The 26440-nt window shown below is 34.0% G+C and overlaps 1 protein-coding gene across 1 annotated transcript in view; it reads right to left on the bottom strand.

The window, feature by feature from the left end:
• The window catches only part of LOC121419330 (protein sel-1 homolog 1-like), a 56546-nt gene that overhangs the window by 28873 nt on the left and 1233 nt on the right, over nucleotides 1-26440 (bottom strand). Inside the window, 15 exon segments of the mRNA XM_041613744.1 lie at nucleotides 7149-7321; nucleotides 8001-8075; nucleotides 9092-9257; nucleotides 9879-10027; nucleotides 10677-10764; nucleotides 11542-11682; nucleotides 12150-12218; nucleotides 13082-13138; nucleotides 13675-13847; nucleotides 15270-15351; nucleotides 15819-15932; nucleotides 16708-16870; nucleotides 18770-18830; nucleotides 20032-20082; nucleotides 21012-22256. Of these exon segments, the coding sequence (XP_041469678.1) occupies nucleotides 7149-7321; nucleotides 8001-8075; nucleotides 9092-9257; nucleotides 9879-10027; nucleotides 10677-10764; nucleotides 11542-11682; nucleotides 12150-12218; nucleotides 13082-13138; nucleotides 13675-13847; nucleotides 15270-15351; nucleotides 15819-15932; nucleotides 16708-16870; nucleotides 18770-18830; nucleotides 20032-20082; nucleotides 21012-22256 (2807 nt within the window).

Here is a 26440-nt window from a genome sequence, read left to right as displayed (position 1 = left end):
ATTTCAGGTTTTAAAAAGGAACCCTGTATTAAGTACGTTCTCCCGTTACGTTTGTGCGCATCCAATTCTGCGCATATTTTACGCCATGCACGTTGACGTCACCATAAGTGAACAGGTAAGTTATCAGCTGACTTTTCCAAGCATCTGCACTCTTGACAACAAATCTTGATGTGTTATTTTTACAAAGGTTTCTAGCTGAAAAAAAAAATATACCAACTTTTATATTAGAATGTGTTAGTGACATAATCAGCTCTGTAATTTGCACATTGACCAAGATGAGCATATAATTGTTTTGTAAAATTAGGCAAATTTCTCAATGTCAAAATAATTTTTTAAATTTTGAATCATAGTTTTTATGAAATTTTCTGCAATACTTTATTTTTCCTTAAATTCAAATTAAACCACTTTGTTCTTTCTTTCATTCCTTTTATTTATCCTTTCTTTACCTTTCACTTCGTCTTCTTTCTTTTCTTTCGTCCTTCCTTTCCTTTATACTTCCTTATTATTTTCTTTCTTTAATCCTTTTTTAAGTGATAAAGGGACAAAAAATAATTGAAAAAAATAAACTTGCATCTTTTTAAAATGTTTTCTTCCTTCTTTACTTTTTGGAAAAATAGAAATAAAAAACAGTAAAAAAAAATTAAAAAATAAATGGCGGGGACAATAAAATGAATATCAGCTAATGCAATGAAATACATTCAACAAGTAAATAAAAGGGTCAATGTAAATCCTCCAAAACCAAATACTTTCTAAACTTCCCTTTTTGTAGTTGAAATGAGGGCAGTATTTTTAAACCCTAGTTTAACTATATATCATATTCGTCCAACTTTAATAACATTTTTAATTCTCTTATCTGTACTTCTTTTATTAACCAAAATCCTAAACTCTTTATCACTTTTTACTTTCTCACTATTACCTTTTCATATATTTTTCAAAACAAATTACAACTTCAAATAAAAACCGAACTTTCACATTCCTTTCAAACCACAACCACAACCTTCTAAAATGTTCTCTTAAAAATATTCAAATGTTTATTTCTTTCCCTATCTTTAATAAACCGGTCAATCTACATCAAATTCTATTTAACTTAATCACACCCCCAAAGCCCGTGGAATTTCCACGGGCTCTGCTAGTACTACATGGTTCAGTCAAGTTGGTCCTTATTGTCAAATCTTTAAAAAAATGGAATATTGTATAATTAAAACAATAAAAAACAAGAGAAATAGTGAGTAATGGACATGATTGACTGAGTCACCTCCTTGTACATATCACTGTTTTGTGAAAAATAAGCGACACTTTAAAATCTGATAACTTTCTTATTTCACATCTGATCTTGATGAAATTTTTAGCACTATGCTAGTTTGATTTTTCTCTATTTATTCAAGTCAGCATTTTCCTGGGGTGGACTTGACCTTTAAGTTAAACTGAAGTTATCGCGTTTACAAGGACGGCAGAAGGGTACGATAAAAATATGTCATGTGACCTTGACTTTTGACCTCAAAATCAATAGGGTTCCTGGGATCCATGCTAGTATCATACACAATAAATTATATTAGCCTAGCTTAAGTTAAACTGAAGTTATCGCGTTTACAAGGACAGCAGCAGGGTAAGGTGAAAACATGTCACTGTGGCCTTGACCTTTGACTTTTTGACCTCAAAATCAATAAAGTTCCTGGGATCTATGCTAGTATCATACACACCAAAGTATATGAGCCTTGATTAAGTTAAACTGAAGTTTTCACATTTAACAGGACTGCAGATGGGTACAATGAAAATATGTCACTATAACTTTGACCTTTTGACTTCAAAATCAATAGGCTTCCTGCTAGTAACATACACACCAAATTATATGAGCCTATGTTAAGATAAACTGAAGTTATCATGTTTACAAGGACTGCAGAAGGGTACGATGAAAATGTCACTATGACCTTGACCTTTGGACCTAAAAATCAATAGGCTTCCCGGATCCATGCTAGTATTATACAAACCAAATTATATGAGCCTAGTGTAAGTTAAAGGTAAATTCCTGTTGTGGTAAAGATATCAAAATGAGTTTGTACAGAATCCAATGAAATGATGTCAAAGTGTCTGACACCAAGCGTGATACCATCATATGTCCCGTCAAGACGGGCATATAAAAAATATATGCGTAATGTATTAAAGAAGTTATATATTAAGAAGAGTTATGAGCCCAAGCAAACTGCACAAAAATCTTTTATTTTCTACAATACCTTCATACTAGAAAATTTCCTTATATCTTTAAGCTTGTTAGCCCAAGTAACATCTCCAGAATATTAATGAGTAAATGCGTTAATACTTTTTCAATTTCAAAAGCTTATACTAGTGAAGACAATCTTTATATCCCCTGCAAGAAATTCAGCAAGCAAAATGTTAAACAGATACAGTGGAATTAGTTTGAAAAGGAAATAGCAATTTTAGGAGCCTTTCTCTTCAATTTCCTTGACAAGGGGGCTTACATGTCTAATTTTTGTAAATGTGAAGGTTTGGGGCAAATTGTTTGACTAGTTTAGGGTAAATTACAACATTCCACTAAATACTAGCAAATCAATAAATAATTATCATCATTCAGGTAATAATAATGATATAAAAATGATGAGACAGCTAGAGCAGATAAGGGACTCACTGTAATTAACTACTCCTCATGTATTTTTTTCACAACTTTATTTGATGCATAAGTACAGTGTTTTTCTATATGCATGTATGTAGCATGTAGACTCAGTCAGGTAATATTTTAAAACCACTTCAACGAAACCATGCATTCACAGTGAAAAGCCCTATGCATGGATGGTAACTTGTTCTTTGTCGATATGCAGACAAAGATGCATGAAATAAAACGCTTGATGTAAACTCAACTGCACATTAAAAATTTAGGCCTCTGCACTTGTCAAATTATGATATATACATGAACACACCCAACTTCTAACGATAAAGAAAAAGACTTTTGTTACCCCAAAGATCTACACAGATCACTGTCAAGCATATATGAAAACAACTTTGCATTTGAACCTTCAAAAGTAGTGCTGCAGCCAAACCGGCGAACCGAACGGAAGTTCACCTAACTTGGCACTTCCGAAGCGGACCAAACCGAACGCAAAGGCCTGGTTCGCATGTTCGGTAAAAAAAAAAAAAAGTATGTTAATTGCAATGCATAAGTGTGATGACTACATAGATTTAAGTATAAAATTTAAAAAAAAATATTGGTTAGTGATTATGCACAAAGAGAATTCCACTCAATATATTTCTAAAATGCACTATGATAGCTCCCATCTCATCTTTGATTGAACTGTTATCAACTTAAGAATATTTTATTAACATAAATATATTTTTTCTTGATAAAATGAGGGGACATTTTGAAGCTAAACTCGGTATAAAATTGTGGTGTAATTACGTATTGCCATAATCGATCCTGATCGTAATCAGACCTAATCATTTTGTATTTAATAAAGAAAAAGAACCAGACATAAATTCATTCCTCGTAAATGACAAAGTATGACAGTTTCGGTCTCGTGTTTGATTAAATTTTTATCATTTTCAATTTTTTTTTATAAACATGAATATATTTTTTTCCTTATAAAATGTGGGGACATTTTAAGCTTAACTCAGTTAAAAAGTGTAGTTGAATTACATATTGCTGTAATCGGACATACATTTAATCGTTTTGTATTTAAAAAAAGAAAAAGACAAGACACAAATTAATTTCTTGTGACTGACAAAGTAGTGGTAAAGTATATATATTCCACCTTCTGAAATTTCCATATTAATATAAAAGATAAATAAGAGATGAAGGAATGAGGGTGAAAAAACAGAAAAGATAAAAATTCAAACCAAATCAACGCATGTTCCCTGATCGATGTTCCGGAAATGGTTGGTAAGGAAAGTTGAAACAGGAAGTCAAAACAACCTGCTCTCGGTTGCTATTATACAGGTAAAATTCGTATTCCGAACTTGAAACGTTTTTCCGTTGTCACTATTTTCTTGAAAGTGGTTTAATCTGGTCAATTACTGAAAATGAAATGATAAATTATCATTTCCGTCCTAGTTCTGACGATCAACGCCGAGTGATTTCACAACACTAAAATACACAGTACAGTCCCATGTACTCATTTTCGTGTTGGAAATATGCTTGAAGTCACGTAGCGTCGATCTTTCTGGACCAAGAATGGATTGATATTTTATCTTTTTAAAGTAATTGATTGACCAGATTTTACCACTTTTCAGAAAATAGGGACTTTCTAAAACACTCATATTCTTTGGAATGTGAATTTTACCGGTATAATTACAGTTGAGTGGAGGTTGTTTGTCTACTGTTTCGACATTCCCGATCAATCGTAATCGATCATAATCATAGCTACATGAAATAATCATGAAAAAAAAAATATTCTGATCTTTGTAATTCTGTTTCTGTCCTGACTCTCTCGATATCATTATTTTTTTCTTTCGATTTTTTTTAATTTTCATTTTAAAATGAAAGTAGAAATGACTTATTATTTGTTTAAAGATTAAAACAAAAGAAAGTTCAACAATTTTCATAACTATTCTTTTTAGAAACAAAATTTATTATAAATATATGACAGATCATCCTGGAGATAACTTGATTGTGGGTGGGCGATCTTTATATGTTAAATTTAATTTGGCATTTATTGCCGAACCCCGAACCGAACCAAACTTCGGTAAAAAACTGCAGAACCCTGCCGAACCTAACCGAACCCGAACATGCCGCCTGACTTGCAGCACTATTCAAAAGGTTCTTAAGTTTTTGTGAGAACAAAATATTTCCATGATAATCACATCTGTGCCCTTTGACCTCATAACCACAATTTAATTAGATCTTCACACCTCCTACAAAGATGAGCCAAGTTTGAAATTGAACCCTCACACAGCTCTTCAGCTATTGTGAGAACAGAATATTTTTAGGTATGACATCTGTGACCTTTGACCTTGTGACCCCAAAATGTAATCAGATCATTGGTATGGTATTTATTAAATCATGCATCGCAGTTACAAAGACTGAATTGCACATGGATATACAACATTGAAAAAAAAAAAAAAATCACTGTCCATCCAATAAATGAATACATAGACCTACATGTACATGTGATATGAAGTTGATTCCTCAGTGTTTCGGTTACTGTAATTAATTAATGTACAGTTGCATTGTCAATAATCCAACTATCATGGCTGCAATGGGTTAATAAATAAATAAATAGAATAAATAAATAAATAAGTAAATCAATAAATAAATAAATGCAATAGCATCAATTTCAAGCCAATTATTCTAATTTTTACACTGGTTCATTTTTCATTCAAACAATCATGCAAGGAGTTTAGAATAAGATAATTTATCACACATTAAGACAGACGCCATTGAAAATATAATGTGGAAGTATACTAGTAATCTTGGTCTGTGATGTCATACATCTTGGTGTTATTCTGAGAGCTCTATAGGCAATTTCTAATTGATAATTACCAGAAGATATTGTTTCAAAATAGTGAAAACAGGCAATACAATAACTTTGATTTAAAAGTCAATGAATATCTAATTTAAGGACTAGGTTCCAATAAACTTTTATCTTGTATGTCTCATATACATGTAAAGTAGGGTTATTATTCCAAGTTTCTCATAGCAGTGATTGTATGATAATCCATAACTCCCACGAGAGGAGTGAGCTATATGGCTGAGGGAACTATGGTAGTTAACATTTCAGCGGCATAGTTGGTAGATTGAGGTTAAGCAGTAGGATTGGTGGGGAATCTGGTTGAAATATACTCATCAATCAGAATTGATTGGACCTGATTTGAGTCGACCCCCAAGTTGTTTGCAGTCCAGTGACGATATCAAGTCTTTTTTTTACATGTAATAAATGTTACGCTGTTACATTTTACAAATGTTACGCTGAAAATGGTTCATTTTTGTACTGTGTGCAAAATTAATTTGAGACAAAATTCATGAAAGGGTGATTTTTTTTCATGCAAAATGGTATGCTTGATTAAGCATTAATTTTAGTTGTTAAATGGTCTAATGATTTTCATTGAAAAAAATGATGAAAAACAAAAGATGAATGGGAAAAAAACACCAAAATACATTTAAACTGCTATAACAGAAAGATTTGACTTAAACTGTTATAGGACACACATACATTGCATATTTGTATAATAGAGGTGTCTGGATTGTCATTAAATATGAAAAATAGCATTCTTTGTCAAATTCTTTTGAAGTATTAGCTTAAGAGAAAAGCTTATTTGAATTGCACTGTTCCTTTTTTTCACATTTTACTATTTTTGGTATATCTTGTTGATTTGATGGTTGTAATATAAAAGAAATTGATTTTTTTATTATTTTTGATTGTGACAATTTATTATTTTTAAGTATTTCAAACTGTTTGCACCTAAATCTATGCATAAATTGAAATTGCATTTTTGTCTACTGATACGATAAATGCATTGAGCAGAGGCTTTTTATTGTCAATTTTTTCTTGCTATACGATTCATGTGATATACTCGTGTCCCATGGTCCTGTTATATAAAAGCTTCTCTTATGATAACTTATCAATCTAATGGTAAATTCCAAAGATGATTAGCATCCAATCAGAATCCAGGATTATCATGATAGTTACCATTGGATATTAAAATTATGAAATATGATTTTTTTATGCAAAAGGACCCTAAACTCCAAGTACCTCACCTGGATTGAGTGCAACACAATATGGATCATATTTTTAGCTGAAAAAAAAATGCTGAGAAAGTATTTGAACCCAGCACCCTCTGATTAAGAGATGGGAGTAAGAATCACTACATGCCTCTATGATGCCTTTAATAATAATAATAATAATAATAATAATAATAATAATTAAAAGAACAATGAAGTTGATGTAAACATGATGTCGTTGATGACATAACAATGATCATGGTGATGATTATTATTATGATAATGATGATGATGTTGATGTCATGATAGGGAAATAAAAAAGACAATAATAACTATGTGGGTAATAATGAAAACAATAATGTGATGGTGTCTTGGCAAGTATGGTGTCATAGATAACGATGATGAGAATGATTATAACAATCAGTGTTGAAATACAGAATTAAGAGTAAAAACAAAAGAGAGATGACATCATCATACTTACTCTTTTAAGGCCCAATCCTTGTTCATGCATGTATCCCAAGTTAAACATGGCTTGTGCATTATGTTGCTGTTCAAATGCAAGTCTGTAATGTAAAGCTGCGGCTTCATAATCCACATCGGTCCCATAACCATAATAGTGATAGTCACCTAGCTTGACTCTAGCATGGGTGTAACCTTGTCAAAAGAAATAAAAACAAAGAGTACTGCTCAGTCATATTGTAAACACAGCATCAAAAGCAAGTCCCCCCCCCCCAACAACCCCATCAAAACAAATTATCAAAGTTGAAACCAAGCAACAGATATAGCTTGGGATGTTAGGAGATTTTTAGAAAAGTTAGCAACATCCATGTCTTAACAGCTGGATGAGGAAAGCATGAACACAAAAAATGATGTTTTTTAAAAGCCCTTGTCGAATCAGAGAGGTAGTTTATGGTTTCAACTTTCACATGCATGGGATAGGATTCTATGAAAAGTTCAAAGCTGTCTCTCATGTGATAAACTTCCCGCCTTGGGGGAATCAAGTGACGCTTCGCTACGGTCTTCTGACATGGATGCAAGGTCACTAAGATTATTGAAAAAGTGGTATGTCACAGACTTGTGGCTGATAATGACCTGTTTGAGCAATACCAATCAGCATGCATACCACATCACAGTACAGAAACACCTAGGTTTAATCATCAGAATACTATCCATTATGACAACACAAAAAATATAAAGTAAATTATCACACACTAATTCTAGATAATAATCTGAATACAGCGTTCCTTGATTAAATCTTTGACCAAAATAGAATGATCATTGCCATGCTTATAATGAATGATTACATGCATATCATAAAGATATCAATGATTACCTTGTGCTGCAGCTCTTTGCCAATGAAGCAAGGCTCTTTGGTATGTTTCATTGAATCCAAATATATTTACTTCACCTGAAATACAATAAAAGATATAGAAATACACAATAATACAACAGCATATGGGTTGTTTCACAGGTTCCATGACATTTGCTCTGCTGTAAATTAAAAAATCCCATGGAATGACCAACTTCAACCCTGGATTTTACACTATACCCTATCCTAATCTTAACTCTATATCTAATATAAAACCCTATAGCAACCCTAACCCTATAGATGAAAGAAAACCCAGAGCAACTTTCTCCAGAGCAAATGTTGTGTTACCACTTAACAATCAAGGTATACAATCAGAGAATGGCTTTGTGTACATCATAACAAGAAATATGAAAACTTTAATCTCAAATCTATGATGGCAAGATATTAGACACTTTTGGAGCAACCTGCAGGGGAGAAAATATTTATTGAAATAAATGTTTATTCATCAAAATTGACCATATCTGGCAATGAAGGACCAAAATTATTTTTTCATGTTGTTTTTTCTTTTATTTCAAACACTTGGATATATTAGCAATCATTAAGCATTGTTTTAAAAATCAGAATTGATTATAACAGACCATTGTCATTCCAGTAAGCATACCGTAAGTAACGCACTATAAACTGCACCCGTGGATTAACCATACCCCCAACTTTGAAGTAAAATTTTAAAAAATAAAAAAAGGTGCTGTTAATAGAACGTTACTTACGGTAAATCCTCTAATTAAGAAGTTGATACCTCAAACGGTTAATGAGCAATCACAAGTACAATGTATGTGACCTTTGACATTTGATCTCCATACCTCACAAACTACTCAGTTCATTGTAACTCCCATATGCATCCATGTTTGAATATAAAGTCAGCCCTTAAAATTCAGAAGATAATATTCTTGCTTTAATGTATTGGCCCGTAACATTATAATTCTTTCGTAGTGGAGTTGAAAACAGACGGAACAATATGGCCACGCCCATGCCCCGCCCCTCCCCCCCCATTAAAACGTTACAGAAAATAGTATAATATGAATCAGCCAATGAAGTTCTGTCTTTCTCTGTCTTACCTCTGTCCAATAGGTATGCCACATTACTCTGTGCAACTTCATATCCAAGTTCAGCAGCGAATGAGTATTGTAGAAGAGCAGTGTGTATCTTCCTGTCAACATAGGCTTTCCTAGCTGACTCAAGGAGTCTAGACCATTCTCCTCTCTCAGCAACATTCTTGTACAGCTGAAAGATAATATTAAAACAGTTTTATTCATTGAAATTCAAATTCAAAGTATACTGAAAATTTGTTCAACCTAATCTCATCTCAACTGCAAAGAAAAAAAAAGATGTTGTCGTTGTGCATGAAGGATTCTACTAAACTTTGCTGATTGATATTAATAATAAGTGACACCTAAACCCTGATTTGTGGATTCATATACATAAAGGACAGACTGAAGATTGCTTGTTAACAAATTGACTGTTGACCTTTTTGTTTCATTAAAAATATTGTTTTCTAATGCTTTGCTTTGCCATATATCAGGGGAGAAATTATGTTTTTAATCAATTATCTCTCTGAGTAAATTGTCTTCCTTAATTTCTCATTGTAATACAACACAACATTAAGGTACCAGAGTGAATATAGCTTGATCAATATGCTAGTCTCTAGTGAATTTAAGCCATAGGGAGAAAGAGCAACAGTGACTGCAGTAAAACTTTTGGTTCACCTAGTAGAGTCTTCTTTTCCATCAAAGGTGCTTTCATTATCAATATTCTAACCACTTTGAAACGATGTTAAAGTACTATAATCCTTTGTAATTAAGAACAAATAAGAAACCACTAATTTAGATGTTAATATGATCTCACCTCCACAGCAGTATGACATGATCTCATGACCCCTGTACCAGTAGCATGCATCTGAGCTAGATTATAGATACCAAGGATGTGACCAGACTGAGAGGCATGATTGAAGTATTTCACTGCCATCTTATAATCTCGTTTTACTCCAAGTCCACCTTAAAATGAAAGGAAAATAAAAAACACTGCTGAAAATTCTTAATCTACTATTTGAGCGAATTCTGCTAAAGACTCAGAAGGTGGTTTAAGAAATTTCTTTGTAGTGATTCTAAAGCAAATTGCAATTTTGAAATGGATGATTAATTTTAATCACAGCAAATTAATTTAAACTTCCAATAAATAAAACAATCAATTGCAATCTTCATTAATCACTAGACTTACAATCAATTTTGGAAACTAAATGGCCTTTCAATTGGCACCAAGTTTTCTTTTTTTGGGGGGTTAAATGCTTCCAAGCCTTTTAACTAGAAAAAAAATGCCTTCATCGAAGCAATATACAACTAGTAATATCGAGTAAAATTTCAAATTTCATACATGCTCAATGCATTATTTAAACATAATATGATGCTTACTAGTATCAAAACCTTGTTGATATCTATGTGGAGAAAGTGTTAAGATAACTGCATTCTATCATTGAATTTGTAATTATAAACATTCTATTACCTCATTATAAACAAAAGTACTTAATTTCAATGTATGGATACAGCAATTTTTTTTCGTGTCTTCATGCCCTTTTAGTTTGCCCTTAAGGTATATCCCTGGACTACAATCGAACATGGTTTGATGTGAAATGTTGAATATACTCACTATAATACATTGTACCAAGATGAAGTTGACCATCTACATAACCTTGATCTGCTGCTTGTTGAAAGTACTGGAATGCCTGAACATGGTCCTGTATAATAATCCACATGATAAATTAATTATTTCATCTGTCAACTGAACTCTTTTGTATGAACAATGTTCAACTAACATTTAGGATTTAGTGTAATTTGATTATAACATATAAAACAGAAATTATGAAACAAAACATTTATGATAAAGATAAAAAACAAGGCAAAAGCGATTTTGTGTCTTGCCCACTTATGAAAATAACCAGAAATATCATGATTTGCGAGGGCACCAAACAGAACTTCATTGTGAAGTGACTGGGATGGAATAACACTTGTCATAAAAGCCTTGCACGTAAACTTTAACGTTGACCTGAAAATGACCTTTGACCTTACCATGTGACCTCTGACTGCAGCCTAACATGCAGGTCCCCCACATCCATCTACCATCCAAGTTTGGTTGAAAAGTGACTTACGGTTGCGGAGTTAGGTGTCATAAGAGAGTCTTGCATGTAAACTTTAACGTTGACCTGAAAATTACCTTTGACCTTACCATGTGACCTCAGACTGCAGCATAAGATGCACGTCCCCAAAGTCCATCTACCATCCAAGTTTGGTTGAAAAGCATCTTACGGTTGTGGAGTTATGTGTCATTAGATTTGTGACGGACGGACGACATTTGGATCCCTAAGTCTCGGCTTCACCTCCGGTGGGCGAGACAAAAAACATAGAATGTCTACTAACCATCATGGCACGATTCTTGTTTGTATAAGCTTTGTTTAATTCATAGATTGGGTATTTATCTACACATAACCCACAAGATGTAATGCCAAAACACCTACCCGTTCAACTCCTTGCCCATGCAGGTAAAGAAGACCTAGTCCACTCTGTCCTATGGGATTATTCTGATCAGCAGCTTTCTTGAAATATTTCAGAGCTGTAGCATTATCTTGTTTTACTAGAGGTCCTCCTTCAGAGTACATCTAAATCAAAACAAAAATCATTTGTATAATCAATATATTCCAAACAGAGGACATATCAACTTATTCAATCGTTTTTTTTTTTTTGCGAATCTATTCCAGAAAGGTATGCAGTTGAAAAAAACAGATTAACTTACAGGTTCAAATTCACTGATTTTTCACTTTAGGGTCATTCCTCATAGGCCATATCCCATGACCAAGATAATATTCTATAAACTGCTTAAAGAATTAGTTCGGATGTAGCAAGTGTAGAATGATGTGTATAATAGCAAAAATTATTATTACAATAAATTTCAAAGAGGTTTGCAGTTCACAAAAGTTTCAATCAAAATGAAAGATTACAAGTATAACTTCCTAGTCATTTCATTAAAGCATTGAATGTAGAATAAATATGCATCTTAATGGGATGTCCACAAACGTAGGATATATGATATGGAGTTAGAGACACAGGCCCACAATGATACACTTACTTTTCCAAGGTAGGCTTGAGCTGTAGCATCACCAGATTCAGCAGCTTGGGTGAAATACTCAAATGCTCTCTGGATGAAAATAATATATTGTCATTAACTTGAGTTTTCATGACTTGAAAAATAGTCATTTTCATTTGAATTAATTCTTCTTTCTTTCTTTATTTCTTTCTGTAATTGACACATCCATTCTGCATGCATGATTCCACCTTGAAAGGGATATATCTTTCAGAAAATAGCATAGGTACAACATCCCTACATAAGAGCATCATTAAGCAAAGGAGCACATGATAAAGGACATGAAGCAACCACTATTGATGCATACTCCTACTCCATGACTAACTCAAATACAATTACAATAGTAGGGTTGTCTGTGTACAACTAATTCAACCCCTTATAAAACTCCTCTGATAAACAACAATAGGTTTATTGATTTCCTAAAACATTGTCCCTCAGAACAATGAGCTCTGTAAGTGTGAATATTTACTGTCCAAAGCATGGAATAATCCTCTGTTATCTACCCAGTGTGCAGATTATAGTAAATAAATGTATTTCTCAAAACTGTCTATGAGAAACATATTTCACATGAATGTACACAGGACATGGAGCTAAGACTAACTGTAAGGTTCTTTTTTTTCCTTGATATGATATTCAATTAAGCGAGTGATTTTACAGAAAAAAAGCCCACAACTTTGAGAGAAAAGCACATATATCAAAGTCGACTGTAGTCATCAGAATCTTCAATGTTGAATATTTTCAAAATCACCTCTGAAAAGTTTACATTTTCTCTTCATTGAAAGAAGTGATACAAGCAATTTTTTTCACATCATGTCTTAATAAGGTCTAATTGAATATATAAGTATTCCACCAAATTCATGGTTTCTTCACCTTGACTTTTGTATAAAACACACTCCAACAATAATCTTTCTACTTACCTGATGATTTCGAAGGACTCCTCGTCCACCTTGATAGTTGAGTTGCCCAAGACCAACCTACAAAGTGTTGGTAGGAACAAGAAACAAAAACAATTTTGATCATAATACAGGTAGTTTCCAGCCCAATATCACCAAGTCTACAGCCTGGCTTACATGGTAAGTAAGCATTGATATCTAATGTTCCATTCATTCATGTAAAAATTTTCTATACTGATCAATTAACTTCTTTTAAGTGGTTAATATTGAAATAAAGGAAACTGGATAATTTTTGAAATATTTTCCAAGATGGAAATAATTCTGAAAATTAGTAGAACATGCGATTCCCCAAAATAAAAATTCAATATCCTTTTAAACTGCAAAATTATACCCAGGGTATAAATCACATGTAATTTCAAGTCGTAAAAGCCTGTAATGCAGGCAAATCAACAGTAGTTTTGAAATATTAACATTGGACTCAAATACATATTCTTTTTTCTAACTTCTAATTACGCTTCTCAGTACATGAAATACACAGAATATATAATACACCAATGACAGGCAGGGATCAATCACATTTCTTGTCTCTTTTTCAACACGTTTATAAAGAATAATACCTGAGCAGTGACATCACCCTTGTCTGCTAAAAATTGATAATACTGAATGAGATCGTCATCAAGCATTCCAGCATCAGTGTCTAGATCTTCATTCTCATCAAAGAGACGTACTCGAACCATAATATTACCCCCCACCCGGATCGTTGATTAAGAAACCACCACATTGTCAGCAACTGTTGAGAAATCACAATAATAATAATAGGCATTTATATAGCGCCATCTATCTAGAAATATTCTATTCCGAGGCGCGTTGTTATTATTATTACCCCGGCTTTAGCTCGAGCTGCCTCTCAGCGCTCATGCATTCAAGGAATTAATCCTGCCGGGTACCCATTCACCTCACCTGGGTCGAGTGCAGCACAATGTGGATAAATTTCTTGCTGAAGGAAATTACGCCATGGCTGGGATTCGAACCCACGACCCTCTGTTTCAAAGTCAGAAGACTTATCCACTGGGCCACAACGCTCCACTCAATCAATGTATGAAGCATCAGTACAATATAAAATGCTTTAAAAGTGCAAATGGATCTGTAGATGGGTAGCAAAATATAAACACATTATTTATAATCATGAATAGATTAGTCATTGACATTTTTTTAAGTAAACTAGTTGAGAAGCCTCTTGTTTGATCAGTAAACAATAATACAACAGATTATGGATAGATTTGATGGTGAATAGTGATTATTACTGGCAATATTTCAAATGAAAGAACAGCAAAAAGTAAGCATGGGTATTCTTGCAAATCAATGGAGATTGGTAGAAATGGATTGAAAATTAAACCAAAATAAAGATTTAAATGATATAGATAGAAAGAATGGCAGCATTCAATCAATATCAATTAATAATTTATATTCTTGCACTCTCTATTAAAAACATTGTCCCTGTTCATCATCGCAGAAACATGTAGGCCTATATATGTATCATAAAGTGGGATAGCCAAAATAAGTCTTGCCCCGCTTCGTGTGCATTGCGCTCCAACAGTTGTATGACCAGACAGTTTATACCTTTGACTATGTGGTGACCCTCAAATCTGTATGACAAATCTTCCTCCCAGATTTTGACACATATGAAAAAATAGGGGCAAAGTTATTGGCTATAAAAAACAATGAGCTTGAACAAGTTGTTGAACAATGCAAGTGTTATTTAAACTCTTTTGTGACCTTCGCCTTGCCATGATATTTTTCCAAATTTTATCACTATTGAGAAAATAGGGTCAAAATCATGGGCCATAATAGAAAATTGCTTTAAAAAAATTTAATGGATTCCAAAAAATGCAGAAATGGATTGATCTGCTGGTGACCTATGAAATATCGTGACCTTCACAATATAAAAAATTTGAAAGTATGTATGATTAATTTTCAATTCAAGTTTTTTAGATACTGGATCACTTAGAATACAGACGGACAGTGGAAAGATATTAAACAGACAAATCCCAAAGTGATCTCTTCTCACTCTATCTTTGATGCATGTGATAAAAATGATGCCAGATTAGTTGGAATAAATGCTCTTACATATGAGTAATAATACTATTGATATTAACAATATTTTTTCTTAAACACTGTTGTCTGAATCACCAGGTAACATAAAATATCTTACCTTTACTGGCTACTCTCTTGTAGTATGACATAGCAGTCTCGCAGTTTTGAGCTACTCCTACCCCAGACCAAAACCGGTAGCCCTATAAAGGCAAAGCACGGTATTGGGTATCATTTTCTAACATCTACTGTTTACTTTTCATGAGGTGTTTTTCTGTTTATTTTTGAAGTACACCAGCAGAGATAAAAGACTTAAAGAAAATGCATTTCATAATCATACAATGAAAAAATAACTCTTTTTCAAAGTTACTGACTGAAGAGTCACAAAATAATCTACACATATGAAATGCCTATGCTATAATCTAATTGATATATTAATTACATGTTATATGCATGGTAAAATATATTGATATTATTATTATGTGATGTTTTGGCTTTAAACAAAAAAACTTGAACTTGTAAACTTGTACTGAGAGAATCATAATCTTTAGTAGACCATGAACTGGTCTCATACCCTTTGCGTTATTCTCGACCTATTCAATTATATGGAGTTTCCAATCTGGGTGTATATATGCACATGAAAGATATATTTCACTTCCTAGCTACTCACCATCATCATTTGTCCAAAAGCATCCCCACCAAGAGCAGAGAAGGTGTAGTAGACCAATGCTTTGGCTTGACTAGAGTTAGATCCAACACCAGTAGCATGCAGGAAACCAAGACCCTGTGCAAAGAGGGAATATTAACATAGCACTCAATTTGAAATTTTACAACCCATATATACTAATGATAGGATTTCCTTAATAATGCATTAATGAATTGCCTTGTAACAGATAATAAAGCAATATTGCAAGGCTATTACAGAGGTACTGGGTTTCCATGATTGATCACTCAATATTTCATTACTGTACAATTCCTATTAACTTGTTGTACACAATCAAATAGGAGGCTGAATGTGCAATATTCTTACCATTTCACATATACCATCCAAAATGTATCGATGCACGGCTTTAAAAAAGATGTCACAATACAGTTCAGTTCATTGCGCTACGTAAGCAATATACACAAGGCCAACTAGCTGAATGCACACTGCTGCTGAAGGATTTCTTGTTGAGGAATTAACCTCAGAAAAAGTCTAATATTCTTTGCATTTTCCCTGATTTCCAAGAGTACAACACAAATAGTAAAATTTCTTATTCATGCAATCGTTCAATATTTTTCAGATATGCAAAATATTGTACTATCACACTCATGCCTATTCACTATTTGTATACCAATGCACAGGCTGGATAAAAAATATCTTGCGAACAAAAATTTTGTTATAGAACAATCCAATTTACAAATTGAATATAAAAATTTGGATAAAAAGTCCACAAGTACTTCTACAACATTCATTGATAAAAGAATCACGGGAAAATATCAATAAATCTATCAATTTTCATAGAATATGTAACTATTACTCAGTCCTAAAAAATAAACAAAAAAATGTGATATCTTACTGCTTGTCCGCGTGGATCTCCCAGGTTAGCAAGACGGGTGAATATGTCATAAGCTCCAGTTATGTTCATAGGTAGCTTGTCACCAAACAGGAAGGAATAACTGACCATTGACATAGACTTAGGATGTTCCAGGTATGCTGCCTTTACAAGAAGCTTGTATGCTCTGCCAATTAATCACGAGATTTATGTATAAACCCAAATTCAAATTGATTATTAGCTGTTATTTTCACAAATCACAGGGGTCCTCATTTCGCGAGTTATTGAATTTGCCATCATAAGATGTACCAAACACTTTCACAGCATTTCAGAAGCAAAAATAGTGCAAAAAATGGGAAAAAACATGCTACTCAAAGTCCCCATGGTGACGTGTCATTTGTACATAAATATGTCACTGTAAAAAAACAGTTACATAAAATGAAAAAACACCCTTTTTGTTTGTACCTTTAGATCTGAAAATTAATCATGTCCCAGTTTGATATCTGTAAGAGTAATCTTTGGAAGTTGTATTTTGTTAGATTCATTTTTTAAAAAGTTGGTTTTGGCACAAAAATTTTGAATTTTGTGAACAAAATTTCACACCTCAAAACCTCTGGTCAAGTGACTTATGAATATTAATGAGTATACAAAAAGCTGCCAATATACGTGTGTATAGAGTCAATCAGATGACAATTAAATCATACCATATTATGGAAAATACAATATAATAGTGCAGTGAGTAAATGAATATTGATAAACATATGTCAGGAAATAATTCAGGCTATGATTCTGTTTGAGAAATAAAAAAGTGAGATTCTAGCTAACTTTTTGAATTACTAACCATACTTTTTAACCTTATTTTTTGTACATAATATAGGTGCCTTTCTCCAAATATTCACCACACAGGATGCTTGAAATAGTAAAGCTTTGCTGTTGGGGACATTGGCACCAATTACTGATGTGTCAATATTTTAGCGCATTGTTAAATTTGCGTCACGGCCAATTGGCAATTCGCGAACATAACAGCTTTACAGTATCAATATCTTTACAGAAAATGGAAAATCAAAATTTGACATTGTTTCACATCAAGCCAAGATTGGGAAAAAAGAAATTATGTTCTTTCTACCTTTCAAACATAGATAATCATTCCACAGCGAAGCCTTCGTTTTCCAAATTTTGATAAATAAGAAATTCTACCTTGATTGGAGCCAATATCAATAGTATTCTTCTCCTTATCTGTATGTTAGGTTATTCAATCATCAAATTACTGATCTCTGCTTAATATTTAATAAGCCAGGACACAAGGGTGGTTTTGAAAACCCACGGTTAAATCCTTGGTTTATGCAGATTTCCTGTATAAATTACACTTAATTTGGCGCATATCGAGCGCGTGTATAAAGAATGTCTGATGCTGATGCACGATTTTGTCACAATGCGCCAAATTGAAGCCTGTTACTGTGGTTAGATACGCTATTTTATTCATGAGTCCATTGTTGGAAGAGTGGACTCATGAATAATAACAGTGGACTCAGGAATAAAATAGCGTGGATAACCACGGCAACAGGCCTCAATTTGGCGCACTGTGACAAAAGTGTGCATCAGCACTGGACATTTTTTAATATATGCGGTAAAATATGCATAATTTATACAGGAAATCTGCATGGTTTTCAAAACCACCCTTATGAATTCGGGCCATAGTGCTCAACAAAACTAGTCAATAACCATGACATCACAATGCTTCTTGTGTCTCTCCTTGTCTAGAGCTAAATGAATTCTTCTTTTACCCTCAGTGCTTAGCTCTAGCAAGAAGGGTCACTAGAAGCATTGTGATGACACAACTAGTTTGACTGCACATGGATTTTTGGTTTCCCAATATTGAATTTTCTTTCATGGTTAAATCACATAAAATAATCAGATACGTTGTATATGGCGAAATTCAGCAAGGATGAATAGTGCAATATTTAAAGCTGAATGCAATACACAAGCGCTTTGAAACCAGTACAATATAAATGATGATGTATTAAATTTTTATTTCCCAAAATATCATTGCATTCATTCTCATATCAATATACTTAGAATGACTTACAGATCAGACTGGTCTTCAGTAGAATTAATTAGTTCCAAAGCTTGTTGGTAAAGCTCTTCACCTGAAAAAGAGAAGGGGTAGGGAGAGCAAGAATAAGTAGGCCTACTATTAACCCTAAAAAGACTGGGGGGGGCTGATTCAGCCCCCCCCAACATTTTTTGCGATAAATCAGCCGCGCAAAATTTTTTGACCGCGTCGCTCGCTGACTTTTTACTTTCAAGTCTCGCGCAACTTTTGAGACCAAATTTGTGACCCCCGGGTATGCGGTTCGGAAATTACGCAACATTTTGTAAGTGCATGCAGACCCAAAAATACTCAGAAACGTGAATTTGTGTACAAATCCAATGCAAATAGTGTTTTTAGCCAAAATTCATAAATGTATCATTATTTTTTTTTCTTTTACTGCTGAAAATCAATTGATTTTCTCTTTTTTATGGTCAAAATAAAGTCCCCAACAATTTCCATTGAAAAACAAAGAAATACATAAGAAATTTAGAAAACAATAGAATACATAAGAAAATAAATGTGATGTTGAATTTAAAAAAAAAATTTTGATCAGATGCCTATCTAGAGTATGTGAAACAAAAGTTAGCATTTCAGGGGAATTATTTTGTTAATTAGAGCAAACTTATGATTTTACGCATAAATTTGCATAATTAATGAAACATGAGATTTTTGCAGAATTTGATGTTATAGTTTTGTAGATAATGCCATGGGTAATGCGTGTGCCAATTTTTGTCGCGATCGCGCGATTGACGGCCGAGATCATAAGGGGGGGGGCTGAATCAGCCCCCCCAGTCTTCTTAGGCGTTGAAATAGCCCAGTCTATTTAGGGTTAAAGGAAAGAAGTATTGCCTTAAATACTGTAAATGTACTGAGGTATGAAATACCCATTTTTTGTTGGATATCTGCATACATTATATATAGTGCAGTAACATGATCTTCAGTTTTGGTATCCTCTTTCAATTGTCACACCAAATAAAAGACACACCATCATTTCACTTAAAACAACATTCAACTTTTTATTTGTATACTGGTCTTTGTGCCCTGTCTCAGTAATGTTTTAATTTTTCTGAATAAATGCCCTTAAAACACTATTTTGTAATCTTGTAGATTTAGTGGATGCATCATATCAGAAAGTTATATGAAAGATAATAAACTGAAACTTTGAGCTCACTTAATGTTTGAAATGTGATTTTACCAAAAAAAATAAGGTACTTATTCTAATTTTATTGGAACAAATTCCAAACTTGGTAACCTACCTTTCCTCAATCTCTCCTGCGTTTCTGGGTCGACTGGCTTCTCGACTTTCTCTGTAATAGATACATTATACATAAATCATAGAAATGTATTATGTTTCTTGTATAATTCATCAATGTTTTAAATGTTTCTTGACTCTAAAGAGACCGTGCACTCCAGAAATAAACTTGTTATCAACAGATTAAAGAAAGAAAATTCCAGCGGAAAGTTAATGTAATAAATAATATAGGTACTCCCATAAGATGTAGATAAAACTTTGCTTTCATTTCCGAATAATCCCTCCAGATAAAATACATCTTTTAAAATATTATGAGAGGAATATGAACAATTTTCATGTTGTTAAGAATATATTTCTTGCATACATGTAAATTGTTTCTGTATTCTGAGTCACACTTAAATGTACTGTTTAAATTGAATTCTTAATACGCTTGTTGGGTAATCTTTTCTACCCTTATTACTCTTACCAAGAGAGGATTCGGTGAAAGAGTGAAACAACCTCATTTAATTCAAATCCCAGCATACAATGTACACACCCTCTCACAATTTCTTTTTTTTTAAACATAGCAACATGAAGAGTACAAGAATTAGAAATACACAATTTGCACATTTCATAATACTGCACAGCTTGCATCTTGTTGTGACATAACTATTTCATCCTTATCACAATAGATTGGTCAACAAGAGTGTATTTCACATCATGCATAATCAGTGTTTCTCTTTCAAGTGATACAAATTTCATTCAAATACTAGTTTTTCTGGGATTTCCCTTATCATACTGCACAATCCTTATTCTTCCCTGGGGTCAGGATACATTATTCAGTTAAAAGTTTCTTTAAATTTCAAATTCTCACTCGTGGCCTGTGCTACATGTACCTTTTATGTCTTAGGAAAAAGTTGGTTACCCACAATCCTCTCATGATAACAAATCTTTGTGGCGCATGTATAGTAGAAGTTATAAGTCTAAAAAAAAATTTTTTTTTACCTTTTTCATTATTCTCTACAGGAGGACTAGCCAGAGGTTTGATGTCATCATCTGAGATTTGCTCATTTTCGGATGCACTGGTCATTCTAATGGCTGTATCACCCTTGGTTTCCTTTGCATCATCTTCCTCTGTCTTCTCCATGGTGGCATGACCGGTTTGAGCAGAAGTTCCTTCATGTTGATGGTTGTCATTGAGTAGGTTATCAGAGACGCTCTGTTGCGTGTCAGGAGGGTTATATGAAGAACTAGAGGAAGGGGCACTTTCTTTTACTTTATCACCATGTACAACTGTTCTAGAGCTACCCTTTATATATTGATGTGTCTGAGCATTATTCTGTTGATTAAGATTTTGTGGTGTTTTGGATTGTGTCTGTGTTAGTTTAACTTCTTGTTCTTGTGACTGAGAAGATTGTTGGTCACCAACTGATTCCGCCTGTGGATCTCCTTCTTGCTGTTTATTATTTTCATGTGATACTGTTGATGGCTGTTGTAGCTGTTCAGTAGACCTATGTTGTTGTGGTGATTGATCAGTCACTGGCTGTTCGGATATGGGCTGCTGTTGTGGAACATTTCCTTGTGCTTGTGAAGATACAGTCTGTGCTTCCTGATCCTCCTGTTTAGATGGCTGAGTTTGTTTTGGTTGTCTAATAGGATGGATGTGCTGCTGCTTTTGCATTTGATTGTGTTGTTGATCATTACCCTGAGAAAACTGTTGCTGCACCACATTAGGTTGGTTTGGATCCTGGATTGTATTCTTTTGTCTGACTTGCTGGCTAGCTGCACTTGATTGGTCAGTTTGATCATGTTCGACAGCTGCATCAATAATATTTTGTGGATTAAGATTTACGTTTGTATCACTTTTCTGTTGCAATCGCTCATTATTAGTCCTTACGTCAGTGACACTCTGGTCCCTTACTTGCTCCTGCTTTAATTTTTCATTGGAAGACTTATGTTGCTCAGAGTTTCCTGAATGCATTGAATTATGTTTTCTCACAATTTCTTGTGCCCCAGTATGCTCTTGATTATCAGATTGTTTTGGGACTACTTTTGGAGTGTCTTCTTCACCTGCTTCCAATTGAGCAGCTGTCTCTAATGATTGCACATTTAAATCCTTTCCAGAATCAACATTTTGGTCTGCATTGTCATCCAGATGCAAAACCTTTTCAGTCTTTTCAGCGGTTGGATTCCGTTGAGGGTTGCTGCTATCTGGATTCAAACCCTCTTGAGCTAATGCAAATGCAGAACCTACATGTAGGTGAAAAGAAATGAGGAAAAATGTGATCAAGATTGATTGAAATATTCAGCAGCTTTGGTTTCTCAAACAAATGGCTACATGTTCATGTATATCTGTCTACCTGTAAATCAACCTGATTAACTGAATATTGACTTACATGTACATGTATATGTACATGTATGTCAAAACATGTAATCCCATCACCCCATTAACAAGGCTGTATGACAAAAAATAACGATTAATAAACGGTGGATTCAATTTATTTGAGGTAAGGAGGATAAATGAAAATCATTATTTAATTATCTTCATCTAAATAGTTAAAAATGTACATTTTAATTCTTGCATTTGCAGTATCTTGGGTTATTAAGGATCTCACTGTATGCTGCATACCTGTGCTGAATATTTTACTATGCAAAGAAATACAGCAGGTAGTGAGTAGCCAAAATTGTTAAAGGACCAAGAATTCAAGCATGCATTAAAAGGCAATAAGCATCTGTTGACCCACTGGTGGATCCAGAGGGATCACCCCCCCCCCCCTTTGAGCTCAAAGGCACATTTAAAATTTGTAATGTAAAAATGCCATTAAAACAGAAGTGTGCTCCCCCCTTTTAAAGCGATGACCTTTTTTTTATTGCTTGTTAATTTTTTCGTGGACGAAATACCCAAATTTGGGGATAAAACCTTTTTTTTTGGCTTGTCAAATGTGCCCCCAACCCCTTTACAAAAATCCTGGATCCGCCCATGTTGACTTTTTTTATATTTTGAATGCGAAATATAGCTACTCGTTATTTTACTAAGAAAACATGCTTTTTTCTCTTGTGTTTGAACTATGAAAATTACCTTTTCTGAGGAAATCCACACATGATTTTGAAATCATGAAGTATATTTTTCATTTTCAAATAATTTAATGCCCCAGATATGGGTCATTCCATGTCAAAAATCATCAAAGAATCTGCCATCATCTCAGATTTTCGTAAAACTTTGGGAACAGATTGGGACTCACTCAAATATTTTTGCTAAGAACCTCTAATTAGCACAACGTCGCAAATTCAAATGGCCATATCTCCAAAAGTATAACAACTAAAGAGCTGGTTTAACTTTTTGTGTCATTTTAAAGCTATTTTCATGCCCTATAAGTTGGTCTGGCCAACTTTTTTCTATCTCCAACCACAAAAAAGCTGTTACAAAATATAAACTTCAATCATGAATAAAAAAATGTATCCATCAAATTTCCTCAATTTCATCCCAGAGGTACCATATGAAATAAAAAAGCTTCCACATATGGGCACTCCAATAGTTTCTGAGATCTATATGAGCAAGAATTTACACGTACATACAATGTTTGGCAAAGGTTCGAAAATCAGCGTTTGTCATGTATTATTAGTGGTGGGCTATAGAATGTTGATGTTTCAGACCCAGAAGGGATCAGCTCAAAAGATGCAGCTTGTGCTCCTGATAATTTGGACACTTTATTTGGAAAATCGGTGAAACATTGAAGGGGTGCCGCTGTAAAATTTGGGGCAAAGAGGCTTCTGCACAAATTTTTAAAATGATTTTTGTGTCAATCTCAATTTGAACAAGGAATTCATTTTAAACAATAAAAAGATTGTTGTCTTTGTAGTTAAAATTCAACCCTAACCCTTGCAATGGGGTCAATTTGACCACCCCCCCCCCTTGACCAATTTTGACACTATGCGACTGAAGGAATATTTTTTTAACTCACTAATCAGCTTACTTTCAAGCCCTAGGCATCTTCTGAGACCAAATTTGTGATGCCTGAGTACAAGGTTTCAAAATTACACATTTTCTAAGTGCATGTCAGACCCAAAATTGCTCAAAAACATGTCAATAGGGGAGTGGGCCTCAATTTTTGTTTCTATTCGAATGAACAATGTAGTTTAACATATCGACACCTTCACATTTTATGGCAGCCAGGTTGATTATCTATCAATGTGATATGTTTCCACAGCTCCTCAGAGGCTCAAACAGTCTAGGTCAGCACAAAGACTTAGAAATGCCTATTTTTAGCAACAAGCCCACACACTATAGCCTATTTAGGAATGGATCAATATGCTGCATACATTTCCAGGCACAATTTATGGAGTATTTAAACCTTATTTTTCACTATTTTAGAATTTTTTTAGGTAAGTTTTGAGTAATGTGATGCTAATAAAGAATATATGGTAATGCTTTTAAGTAGATTATTTTTGTCCTACCTAATGTTTTGCCTTTCCTACCAAAAATGTGACACAGTTTGTCACTAGTTTTTGAGAGTATTTGTCCCCTTAGCGTTCGGGTAGGTGCAGCGGAGGGTAGCGGTAGTTAGGTGTAGTACACTCATGAACAAGGTTATGATATAACCTTGTTCTCTGTTACTCCTCCCTGTGTGGTGAAATAAGGTTGGCAATGTTTGGCTTATTTTCTATTTTTCTTTAGGACAAATGGTTGATTTTTTGACACTGTCAGGTTCCATTACAGCTTTTCATCATATTGATATAACTTAAGTAAATTTGATTCTTTGAATTATTTTTTCTTAATTAAAAATAGAGATTGAAAAACTACAATTGTCTTGCCATATTATTTTCCACAAATAGAGGGCGTACACAAAAATATTCCCAAAATAAAAATTTTCGAGCACTCTGGTGAGTACAAAAATTACTCCCAAGTTACTAATGAAAAATAAATTGGAACTGTATTGAAACTAGTATTTTTGGTCACAAAAGTGATATTTTAATTATTTTTTTAAATTGTGTGCTGTGTACAACATTGGCATACCATAGTCCGACCTGTAGATTCCTCACAAGCAGGACGGAAATGAACCCTTGAGTGGGAGTAGTAGAGCCTACACACAGACCATCGCCCAAGCAAGGTAGGGCAAGGAGTGAGTCTATGTCCGAATCACGGTAGTATGCTTTATGTCTTTTTTTCTATTTTACACGTGTTGCCTTTTTTACCCCAAAGTGAGTTTGTCTTTTAGTTTTTAAAAGTATTTATGGCCCAAGGGTTCGGGTAGGTGTAGCGGAGCTGAGGGCAACGGTAGTGATGTGTAACGTTAGTCATGATAGTGGAGCCTACATGAACCATTGGCATTGCCTGCCCTGAGGTAGGCAGGCTGGTGACAAATTTCATGATTGATAATCTGAAATATTTTGTGGATCAAATCTAATTTTTGACCAACAGCTTTAGTCTCTGTATTTCGGTTGTTTCGCTGAGCTACGTTGGCTCCACTCACCAATACATAGACTAAAGAGCTTGGAGGCCCGTACGTACAGCCAACGTTTTAGAATCCTCTGGATGATCGAGAAATCTTTCATCTAAGACATTTTCACCTGAGCTGACGGTTTTTCTTGCAAGTTGCCATCTTGAATGACGTCATTATCGTTATTAACTTTTGAATGTCTTGATATATCGAATGTCGTCTGCTAGCTATGGCTATGATTGTAGCGGTTTAGCTCGCATGTAGAGCAGATCGCATAATAATTAGTATCGATATCACATTCATAAATGGTCGATGCACTCTCCGTTCGTTTGTAATTTTGGCTGCTATTTTGGGAGTGATTCTGGTGTCCAAGTCGCAAGAAAACATTGGTAAACAGGTAAAGTACCATTTTCATACCTTTTCATATACATGTATTTCTTTGAAATTTATTCATTGATAATAAATTATAAATTGATATCTTGTAGTTGATAAATCCTTAGAGTGGAAATTTGATGTAAAAAGCACATTGAAGTCTGGACAGTTAATCGACAAAAGGATGTGATAACACATGTAAGCTCACACTAACACACTACCGTCGGTGAATGGGGATGATAGTAAAATGTCGGAAATTGTTGAATGAATCCCCATGGTTAGACCTATACCTGTCTAATATAATTTCAAGTCTAATAATTAATAGTCTAGCCCTGGCCCTGGCCTTAGCCTTAGCTTAGGCTACCATTTTCTTCTGTAGACCTAACCCAGGGAACTCCCGCCCGCTATGCGGGCGGGAGCCCAGGACCTTATTTGTAATTGACCATACTCACCTGATTAGCGTGAAGTATGGTCAATATAATTCTCCGAATAAATAGTTAAAACAGAAATCAAGCACTTACCATGATTATATGGATGAAGGTCTAACGAGTGGCAGTTTCCTGACATCTGGGCACAAACTGGAACCTTAAAAAAAACGAAAAGTTCTCTCCTTCTAGTTCTACC

Source organism: Lytechinus variegatus, chromosome 7, assembly GCF_018143015.1.
Source record: "Lytechinus variegatus isolate NC3 chromosome 7, Lvar_3.0, whole genome shotgun sequence".
NCBI lineage: Eukaryota > Metazoa > Echinodermata > Echinoidea > Temnopleuroida > Toxopneustidae > Lytechinus > Lytechinus variegatus.
This window is presented reverse-complemented; position numbering and strand designations above follow the sequence as displayed.